Source organism: Coregonus clupeaformis, unplaced genomic scaffold (assembly GCF_020615455.1).
Source record: "Coregonus clupeaformis isolate EN_2021a unplaced genomic scaffold, ASM2061545v1 scaf0269, whole genome shotgun sequence".
NCBI lineage: Eukaryota > Metazoa > Chordata > Actinopteri > Salmoniformes > Salmonidae > Coregonus > Coregonus clupeaformis.
In genome coordinates, this window is record NW_025533724.1 from 346,095 (window position 1) to 358,217 (window position 12,123).

The window sequence follows — 12,123 nt, forward strand, 5'->3', positions numbered from 1 at the left end:
TTACCTGGAGGGATGACCCGCTGTTCCGCTCCGAGGCTGCTCTGCATCAAACCGAGTAGGAGCACACAGACCACGGCGACCCAACTCGACTCCATGGCCTTGGTGGTGAGACTTTCCGGGTGTAAATTGGCTTCTGCAAACTACAGTATAATATCTCTCGCTCTCTTTCACTAACGTAGATTATTCGCCCTCGCTCCCATCTCCAATTCTCGCGAAACCTGCACAGGAGGGAAATCGTGTGAACATACTGTTACCCCGCCCTTTTCAGCCGGGTTCAAACCAATGAGAAGCAGCAGAGGGGTGATTGATGTGGTGTCACCCAATCAGAGCGCCAGACGGACGGAGTGTGGACCAATGGGAGCAGGACAGATGGAAGTCAGAAGCGGTGATTTTCCTGCCTCCCGGCCGCAGAAAGTTCTTGAAAATAAGAGACATTTGAATCTCGCTGCCACGTCGTAGGAATTCCTTCCCCAGGATGGGTGGGACGAGCTCTCTCTCTCTCGACACCCCCAGTAACGATGTTAGCTTATAGCTCATGTTTAGTTAGTTAGTAGAAGGTATATAGTGTTTAGTTTGTAGTTAGGAGCTCTAGTGTAGAAGGCTTAATGTGTCATATTCTACTCTACTGTAGCCTACTCTACTCAGTTGGCCAGTCAGTTCCATTGATAAGAACTATAGAATTCAATCACATTTATTAACAATTAATACAGACACAAATTACTCATCTTAAAAGGGCAATTCCACCACTGTTCAACCTCATTTTCATTATCTCCAGCACAATACCAGTGTCTACATATGTGAAAACGGCGCATTTCTACATTTTGTAGAATAAAAATATATAGTTAAAAAGTTCTACCCGATGACATTTTTAAAACAGTGATTTTCAAACACAGATTCACACAGGTGAAGTGGGGAGCAAGAAAATACCCTCCCTCTGGCCAGAAACTCCTTGCAGGTTAAGAAAATACCCTCCCTCTGGCCAGAAATACCCTCCCTCTGGCCAGAAACTCCTTGCAGGTTAAGAAAATACCCTCCCTCTGGCCAGAAACTCCTTGCAGGTTTAGAAAATACCCTCCCTCTGGCCAGAAATACCCTCCCTCTGGCCAGAAATACCCTCCCTCTGGCCAGAAATACCCTCCCTCTGGCCAGAAATACCCTCCCTCTGGCCAGAAACTCCTTGGAGGTTTAGAAAATACCCTCCCTCTGGCCAGAAATACCCTCCCTCTGGCCAGAAATACCCTCCCTCTGGCCAGAAATACCCTCCCTCTGGCCAGAAACTCCTTGCAGGTTTTGAAAATCACAATTATCTTTTGAACCACAGGTCATAGAAATGCGCCATTTTCACATATATGTAGACGCTGGTATGGTGCAGTTAATAATCAATATGAGGTTAAAAAGTGGCAGAATATGTAGGGTGATCTTTACTGAACAGAGAATATTATTGCATATTATAAATAATAATGATAATAATACTATTATGCTTATTATAATTACTAGGTATAGTTAATGGTGTGGTCTAGTGGAGCAGCATTAAGGGCTCTTCAGCAACATGAGAGAAACATCTCCCTAAAGCTGGTCTCTCACATGTGTCTCAATGTTGGTTTACTGTTAGCTTTCTACAGATGAATGCACTAACTGTAAGTCGCTCTGGACAAGAGCATCTGCTAAATGACTAAAATGTACATGTACACTACCGGTCAAAAGTTTTAGAACACCTACTCATTCAAGGGTTTTTCTTTATTTTTACTATTTTCTACATTGTAGAATAATGGTGAAGACATCAAAACTATGAAATAACACATATGGAATCATGTAGTAACCAAAAAAGTGTTTAACAAATCAAAATATATTTTATATTTGAGATTCTTCAAATAGCCACCCTTTGCCTTGATGACAGCTTTGCACACTCTTGGCATTCTCTCAACCAGCTTCATGAAGTAGTCACCTGCAATGCAAAACCCTTGAATGAGTAGGTGTCCTAAAACTTTTGACCAGTAGTGTAAATGTAAACACACACACTCCACACACTAACACACACACTCCACACACTAACACACACACTCCACACACTAACACACACACTCCACACACTCCACACACTAACACACACGCACGCACACACACACACACACACACACACACACACACACACACACACACACACACACACACACACACACACACACTTGATTCCATTCAGCCACAAGAGCACAATGTCCCCATGCACAAAGCGAGGTCCATACAGAAATGTTGTCGAAATTGGTGTGGAAGAACTTGACATGCACAGAGCCCTGACCTCAACCCCATCGAACACTTTTGGGATGAATTGGAACGCCGACTGCGAGCCGGGCCTAATCGCCCAACATCAGTGCCCGACCTCACTAATGCTCTTGTGGCTGAATGGAAGCAAGTCCCCGCAGCAATGTTCCAACATCTAGTGGAAAGCCTTCCCAGAAGAGTGGAGGCTGTTATAGCAGCAAAGGGGGACCAACTCCATATTAATGCCCATGATTTTGGAATGAGATGTTCGATGAGCAGGTGTCCACATACTTTTGGTGATGTAGTGTAGTACTGTTCGTTAACCCTGTTAGTAACCCTACTAGATAGCAGTGGTGGAAAAAGTACCCAATTGTCATACTTGAGTAAAAGTAAAGATACCTTAATAGAAAATGACTCAAGTAAAAGTCACCCAGTAAAATACTACTTGAGTAATAGTCTAATAGTATTTGGTTTTAAAGATACTTAAGTATCAAAATTAAATATAATTGCTAAAATATATTTAGGTATCATGGTGTCCTGTGTAGCTCAGTTGGTAGAGCACTACTGTAAGTCACTCTGGATAAGAGCATCTGCTAAATTACTCAAATGTAAATATTGTACAAATATTTTCAAATTCCTTACATTAAGCAAACCAGACGGCGCCATTTTCTTCTTTTTTTGTTTACGGATAGCCAGGGGCGCGCTCTAAAACTCAAGACCTCATTTAAAAACGAAGCATGTGTTTAGTGAGTCTGCCAGATCAGAGGCAGTATGGATGACCAGGGATGTTGATAAGTGCGTGAATTAGACAATTTTCCTGTCCTGCTAAGCATTCAAAATTTAACGAGTACTTTTGGGTGTCAGGGAAAATGTATGGAGTAAAAAGTATATAATATTCTTTAGGAATGTAGTGAAGTAAAAGTAAAAGTTGACAAAAATATAAATAGTGAGGTACAGATACCAAAAAATAACTACTTAATTTTTGCTTAAGTACTTTACAACTATGCTAGATAGTACTGTTTATTAACCCTGTTAGTAACCCTAGTACATAGTACTGTTTATTAACCCTGTTAGTAACCCTGTTAGTAACCCTACTACATAGTACTGTTTATTAACCCTGTTAGTAACCCTGTTAGTAACCCTAGTACATAGTACTGTTTATTAACCCTGTTAGTAACCCTAGTACATAGTACTGTTTATTAACCCTGTTAGTAACCCTGTTAGTAACCCTACTACATAGTACTGTTTATTAACCCTGTTAGTAACCCTGTTAGTAACCCTAGTACATAGTACTGTTTAGTAACCCTGTTAGTAACCCTGTTAGTAACCCTACTACATAGTACTGTTTATTAACCCTGTTTATTAACCCTGTTAGTAACCCTAGTACATAGTACTGTTTATTAACCCTGTTAGTAACCCTAGTACATAGTACTGTTTATTAACCCTGTTAGTAACCCTACTACATAGTACTGTTTATTAACCCTGTTATTAACCCTGTTAGTAACCCTAGTACATAGTACTGTTTATTAACCCTGTTAGTAACCCTACTACATAGTACTGTTTATTAACCCTGTTAGTAACCCTACTACATAGTACTGTTTATTAACCCTGTTAGTAACCCTACTACATAGTACTGTTTATTAACCCTGTTAGTAACCCTGTTAGTAACCCTACTACATAGTACTGTTTATTAACCCTGTTAGTAACCCTAGTACATAGTACTGTTTATTAACCCTGTTAGTAACCCTACTACATAGTACTGTTTATTAACCCTGTTAGTAACCCTGTTAGTAACCCTAGTACATAGTACTGTTTATTAACCCTGTTAGTAACCCTACTACATAGTACTGTTTATTAACCCTGTTAGTAACCCTACTACATAGTACTGTTTATTAACCCTGTTAGTAACCCTACTACATAGTACTGTTTATTAACCCTGTTAGTAACCCTGTTAGTAACCCTACTACATAGTACTGTTTATTAACCCTGTTAGTAACCCTGTTAGTAACCCTACTACATAGTACTGTTTATTAACCCTGTTAGTAACCCTACTACATAGTACTGTTTATTAACCCTGTTAGTAACCCTGTTAGTAACCCTACTACATAGTACTGTTTATTAACCCTGTTAGTAACCCTACTACATAGTACTGTTTAGTAACCCTGTTAGTAACCCTACTACATAGTACTGTTTATTAACCCTGTTAGTAACCCTGTTAGTAACCCTACTACATAGTACTGTTTATTAACCCTGTTAGTAACCCTGTTAGTAACCCTACTACATAGTACTGTTTATTACACCTGTTAGTAACCCTACTACATAGTACTGTTTATTAACCCTGTTAGTAACCCTACTACATAGTACTGTTTATTAACCCTGTTAGTAACCCTGTTAGTAACCCTACTACATAGTACTGTTTATTAACCCTGTTAGTAACCCTGTTAGTAACCCTACTACATAGTACTGTTTATTACACCTGTTAGTAACCCTACTACATAGTACTGTTTATTAACCCTGTTAGTAACCCTACTACATAGTACTGTTTATTAACCCTGTTAGTAACCCTGTTAGTAACCCTACTACATAGTACTGTTTATTAACCCTGTTAGTAACCCTGTTAGTAACCCTAGTACATAGTACTGTTTATTAACCCTGTTAGTAACCCTACTACATAGTACTGTTTATTAACCCTGTTAGTAACCCTACTACATAGTACTGTTTATTAACCCTGTTAGTAACCCTGTTAGTAACCCTACTACATAGTACTGTTTATTAACCCTGTTAGTAACCCTGTTAGTAACCCTACTACATAGTACTGTTTATTACACCTGTTAGTAACCCTACTACATAGTACTGTTTATTAACCCTGTTAGTAACCCTACTACATAGTACTGTTTATTAACCCTGTTAGTAACCCTGTTAGTAACCCTACTACATAGTACTGTTTATTAACCCTGTTAGTAACCCTGTTAGTAACCCTAGTACATAGTACTGTTTATTAACCCTGTTAGTAACCCTACTACATAGTACTGTTTATTAACCCTGTTAGTAACCCTGTTAGTAACCCTACTACATAGTACTGTTTATTAACCCTGTTAGTAACCCTACTACATAGTACTGTTTATTAACCCTGTTAGTAACCCTACTACATAGTACTGTTTATTAACCCTGTTAGTAACCCTGTTAGTAACCCTACTACATAGTACTGTTTATTAACCCTGTTAGTAACCCTGTTAGTAACCCTACTACATAGTACTGTTTATTAACCCTGTTAGTAACCCTGTTAGTAACCCTACTACATAGTACTGTTTATTAACCCTGTTAGTAACCCTAGTACATAGTACTGTTTATTAACCCTGTTAGTAACCCTACTACATAGTACTGTTTATTAACCCTGTTAGTAACCCTGTTAGTAACCCTACTACATAGTACTGTTTATTAACCCTGTTAGTAACCCTGTTAGTAACCCTACTACATAGTACTGTTTATTAACCCTGTTAGTAACCCTAGTACATAGTACTGTTTATTAACCCTGTTAGTAACCCTACTACATAGTACTGTTTATTAACCCTGTTAGTAACCCTGTTAGTAACCCTACTACATAGTACTGTTTATTAACCCTGTTAGTAACCCTGTTAGTAACCCTACTACATAGTACTGTTTATTAACCCTGTTAGTAACCCTACTACATAGTACTGTTTATTAACCCTGTTAGTAACCATACTACATAGTACTGTTTATTAACCCTGTTAGTAACCCTGTTAGTAACCCTACTACATAGTACTGTTTATTAACCCTGTTAGTAACCCTACTACATAGTACTGTTTATTAACCCTGTTAGTAACCCTACTACATAGTACTGTTTATTAACCCTGTTAGTAACCCTGTTAGTAACCCTACTACATAGTACTGTTTATTAACCCTGTTAGTAACCCTGTTAGTAACCCTACTACATAGTACTGTTTATTAACCCTGTTAGTAACCCTACTACATAGTACTGTTTATTAACCCTGTTAGTAACCCTGTTAGTAACCCTACTATATAGTACTGTTTATTAACCCTGTTAGTAACCCTGTTAGTAACCCTAGTACATAGTACTGTTTATTAACCCTGTTAGTAACCCTACTACATAGTACTGTTTATTAACCCTGTTAGTAACCCTACTACATAGTACTGTTTATTAACCCTGTTAGTAACCCTAGTACATAGTACTGTTTATTAACCCTGTTAGTAACCCTACTACATAGTACTGTTTATTAACCCTGTTAGTAACCCTACTACATAGTACTGTTTATTAACCCTGTTAGTAACCCTGTTAGTAACCCTACTACATAGTACTGTTTATTAACCCTGTTAGTAACCCTACTACATAGTACTGTTTATTAACCCTGTTAGTAACCCTGTTAGTAACCCTACTACATAGTACTGTTTATTAACCCTGTTAGTAACCCTGTTAGTAACCCTAGTACATAGTACTGTTTATTAACCCTGTTAGTAACCCTGTTAGTAACCCTACTACATAGTACTGTTTATTAACCCTGTTAGTAACCCTACTACATAGTACTGTTTATTAACCCTGTTAGTAACCCTAGTACATAGTACTGTTTATTAACCCTGTTAGTAACCCTAGTACATAGTACTGTTTAGTAACCCTGTTAGTAACCCTAGTACATAGTACTGTTTATTAACCCTGTTAGTAACCCTGTTAGTAACCCTACTACATAGTACTGTTTATTAACCCTGTTAGTAACCCTGTTAGTAACCCTACTACATAGTACTGTTATTAACCCTGTTAGTAACCCTGTTAGTAACCCTACTACATAGTACTGTTTATTAACCCTGTTAGTAACCCTGTTAGTAACCCTACTACATAGTACTGTTTATTAACCCTGTTAGTAACCCTACTACATAGTACTGTTTATTAACCCTGTTAGTAACCCTGTTAGTAACCCTAGTACATAGTACTGTTTATTAACCCTGTTAGTAACCCTGTTAGTAACCCTAGTACATAGTACTGTTTATTAACCCTGTTAGTAACCCTACTACATAGTACTGTTTATTAACCCTGTTAGTAACCCTGTTAGTAACCCTACTACATAGTACTGTTTATTAACCCTGTTAGTAACCCTGTTAGTAACCCTACTACATAGTACTGTTTATTAACCCTGTTAGTAACCCTACTACATAGTACTGTTTATTAACCCTGTTAGTAACCCTACTACATAGTACTGTTTATTAACCCTGTTAGTAACCCTACTACATAGTACTGTTTATTAACCCTGTTAGTAACCATACTACATAGTACTGTTTATTAACCCTGTTAGTAACCCTGTTAGTAACCCTACTACATAGTACTGTTTATTAACCCTGTTAGTAACCCTACTACATAGTACTGTTTATTAACCCTGTTAGTAACCCTACTACATAGTACTGTTTATTAACCCTGTTAGTAACCCTGTTAGTAACCCTACTACATAGTACTGTTTATTAACCCTGTTAGTAACCCTGTTAGTAACCCTACTACATAGTACTGTTTATTAACCCTGTTAGTAACCCTACTACATAGTACTGTTTATTAACCCTGTTAGTAACCCTGTTAGTAACCCTACTACATAGTACTGTTTATTAACCCTGTTAGTAACCCTGTTAGTAACCCTACTATATAGTACTGTTTATTAACCCTGTTAGTAACCCTGTTAGTAACCCTAGTACATAGTACTGTTTATTAACCCTGTTAGTAACCCTACTACATAGTACTGTTTATTAACCCTGTTAGTAACCCTACTACATAGTACTGTTTATTAACCCTGTTAGTAACCCTGTTAGTAACCCTAGTACATAGTACTGTTTATTAACCCTGTTAGTAACCCTACTACATAGTACTGTTTATTAACCCTGTTAGTAACCCTACTACATAGTACTGTTTATTAACCCTGTTAGTAACCCTGTTAGTAACCCTACTACATAGTACTGTTTATTAACCCTGTTAGTAACCCTACTACATAGTACTGTTTATTAACCCTGTTAGTAACCCTGTTAGTAACCCTAGTACATAGTACTGTTTATTAACCCTGTTAGTAACCCTATTACATAGTACTGTTTATTAACCCTGTTAGTAACCCTGTTAGTAACCCTAGTACATAGTACTGTTTATTAACCCTGTTAGTAACCCTGTTAGTAACCCTAGTACATAGTACTGTTTATTAACCCTGTTAGTAACCCTACTACATAGTACTGTTTATTAACCCTGTTAGTAACCCTGTTAGTAACCCTAGTACATAGTACTGTTTATTAACCCTGTTAGTAACCCTACTACATAGTACTGTTTATTAACCCTGTTAGTAACCCTAGTACATAGTACTGTTTATTAACCCTGTTAGTAACCCTGTTAGTAACCCTAGTACATAGTACTGTTTATTAACCCTGTTAGTAACCCTACTACATAGTACTGTTTATTAACCCTGTTAGTAACCCTGTTAGTAACCCTAGTACATAGTACTGTTTATTAACCCTGTTAGTAACCCTACTACATAGTACTGTTTATTAACCCTGTTAGTAACCCTGTTAGTAACCCTAGTACATAGTACTGTTTATTAACCCTGTTAGTAACCCTACTACATAGTACTGTTTATTAACCCTGTTAGTAACCCTGTTAGTAACCCTACTACATAGTACTGTTTATTAACCCTGTTAGTAACCCTGTTAGTAACCCTACTACATAGTACTGTTTATTAACCCTGTTAGTAACCCTGTTAGTAACCCTAGTACATAGTACTGTTTATTAACCCTGTTAGTAACCCTGTTAGTAACCCTAGTACATAGTACTGTTTATTAACCCTGTTAGTAACCCTGTTAGTAACCCTAGTACATAGTACTGTTTATTAACCCTGTTAGTAACCCTACTACATAGTACTGTTTATTAACCCTGTTAGTAACCCTGTTAGTAACCCTAGTACATAGTACTGTTTATTAACCCTGTTAGTAACCCTACTACATAGTACTGTTTATTAACCCTGTTAGTAACCCTGTTAGTAACCCTAGTACATAGTACTGTTTATTAACCCTGTTAGTAACCCTGTTAGTAACCCTAGTACATAGTACTGTTTATTAACCCTGTTAGTAACCCTGTTAGTAACCCTAGTACATAGTACTGTTTATTAACCCTGTTAGTAACCCTGTTAGTAACCCTACTACATAGTACTGTTTATTAACCCTGTTAGTAACCCTGTTAGTAACCCTAGTACATAGTACTGTTTATTAACCCTGTTAGTAACCCTGTTAGTAACCCTAGTACATAGTACTGTTTATTAACCCTGTTAGTAACCCTACTACATAGTACTGTTTATTAACCCTGTTAGTAACCCTGTTAGTAACCCTACTACATAGTACAGTTTATTAACCCTGTTTATTAACCCTGTTATTAACCCTGTTAGTAACCCTGTTAGTAACCCTACTACATAGTACTGTTTATTAACCCTGTTAGTAACCCTGTTAGTAACCCTACTACATAGTACTGTTTATTAACCCTGTTAGTAACCCTGTTAGTAACCCTACTACATAGTACTGTTTATTAACCCTGTTAGTAACCCTACTACATAGTACTGTTTATTAACCCTGTTAGTAACCCTGTTAGTAACCCTAGTACATAGTACTGTTTATTAACCCTGTTAGTAACCCTGTTAGTAACCCTAGTACATAGTACTGTTTATTAACCCTGTTAGTAACCCTGTTAGTAACCCTACTACATAGTACTGTTTATTAACCCTGTTAGTAACCCTAGTACATAGTACTGTTTATTAACCCTGTTAGTAACCCTGTTAGTAACCCTACTACATAGTACTGTTTATTAACCCTGTTAGTAACCCTGTTAGTAACCCTACTACATAGTACTGTTTATTAACCCTGTTAGTAACCCTGTTAGTAACCCTACTACATAGTACTGTTTATTAACCCTGTTAGTAACCCTAGTACATAGTACTGTTTATTAACCCTGTTAGTAACCCTGTTAGTAACCCTACTACATAGTACTGTTTATTAACCCTGTTAGTAACCCTAGTACATAGTACTGTTTATTAACCCTGTTAGTAACCCTGTTAGTAACCCTACTACATAGTACTGTTTATTAACCCTGTTAGTAACCCTGTTAGTAACCCTACTACATAGTACTGTTTATTAACCCTGTTAGTAACCCTACTACATAGTACTGTTTATTAACCCTGTTAGTAACCCTACTACATAGTACTGTTTATTAACCCTGTTAGTAACCCTACTACATAGTACTGTTTATTAACCCTGTTAGTAACCCTGTTAGTAACCCTAGTACATAGTACTGTTTATTAACCCTGTTAGTAACCCTGTTAGTAACCCTAGCACATAGTACTGTTTATTAACCCTGTTAGTAACCCTACTACATAGTACTGTTTATTAACCCTGTTAGTAACCCTGTTAGTAACCCTAGTACATAGTACTGTTTATTAACCCTGTTAGTAACCCTGTTAGTAACCCTAGTACATAGTACTGTTTATTAACCCTGTTAGTAACCCTGTTAGTAACCCTAGTACATAGTACTGTTTATTAACCCTGTTAGTAACCCTACTACATAGTACTGTTTATTAACCCTGTTAGTAACCCTGTTAGTAACCCTAGTACATAGTACTGTTTATTAACCCTGTTAGTAACCCTACTACATAGTACTGTTTATTAACCCTGTTAGTAACCCTGTTAGTAACCCTAGTACATAGTACTGTTTATTAACCCTGTTAGTAACCCTGTTAGTAACCCTAGTACATAGTACTGTTTATTAACCCTGTTAGTAACCCTACTACATAGTACTGTTTATTAACCCTGTTAGTAACCCTAGTACATAGTACTGTTTATTAACCCTGTTAGTAACCCTACTACATAGTACTGTTTATTAACCCTGTTAGTAACCCTGTTAGTAACCCTACTACATAGTACTGTTTATTAACCCTGTTAGTAACCCTGTTAGTAACCCTAGTACATAGTACTGTTTATTAACCCTGTTAGTAACCCTGTTAGTAACCCTAGTACATAGTACTGTTTATTAACCCTGTTAGTAACCCTACTACATAGTACTGTTTATTAACCCTGTTAGTAACCCTGTTAGTAACCCTACTACATAGTACTGTTTATTAACCCTGTTAGTAACCCTGTTAGTAACCCTACTACATAGTACTGTTTATTAACCCTGTTAGTAACCCTGTTAGTAACCCTGTTAGTAACCCTACTACATAGTACTGTTTATTAACCCTGTTAGTAACCCTGTTAGTAACCCTACTACATAGTACTGTTTATTAACCCTGTTAGTAACCCTGTTAGTAACCCTACTACATAGTACTGTTTATTAACCCTGTTAGTAACCCTGTTAGTAACCCTACTACATAGTACTGTTTATTAACCCTGTTAGTAACCCTACTACATAGTACTGTTTATTAACCCTGTTAGTAACCCTACTACATAGTACTGTTTATTAACCCTGTTAGTAACCCTGTTAGTAACCCTAGTACATAGTACTGTTTATTAACCTTGTTAGTAACCCTGTTAGTAACCCTACTACATAGTACTGTTTATTAACCCTGTTAGTAACCCTGTTAGTAACCCTACTACATAGTACTGTTTATTAACCCTGTTAGTAACCCTGTTAGTAACCCTAGTACATAGTACTGTTTATTAACCCTGTTAGTAACCCTGTTAGTAACCCTACTACATAGTACTGTTTATTAACCCTGTTAGTAACCCTGTTAGTAACCCTACTACATAGTACTGTTTATTAACCCTGTTAGTAACCCTGTTAGTAACCCTACTACATAGTACTGTTTATTAACCCTGTTAGTAACCCTGTTA

At 37.1% G+C, this 12,123-nt stretch overlaps 1 protein-coding gene across 1 annotated transcript in view; it reads right to left on the reverse strand.

Moving 5' to 3' along the window:
• The window catches only part of plod3 (procollagen-lysine, 2-oxoglutarate 5-dioxygenase 3), a 102,055-nt gene extending 101,649 nt beyond the window's left edge, over positions 1 to 406 (reverse strand). Inside the window, exon 1 of the mRNA XM_045214496.1 lies at positions 5 to 406. Within this exon, the coding sequence (XP_045070431.1) occupies positions 5 to 95 (91 nt within the window). The 5' untranslated portion in view covers positions 96 to 406. The remainder of the gene's footprint in view (positions 1 to 4) is intronic.
• Positions 407 to 12,123: the final 11,717 nt, after the last annotated feature.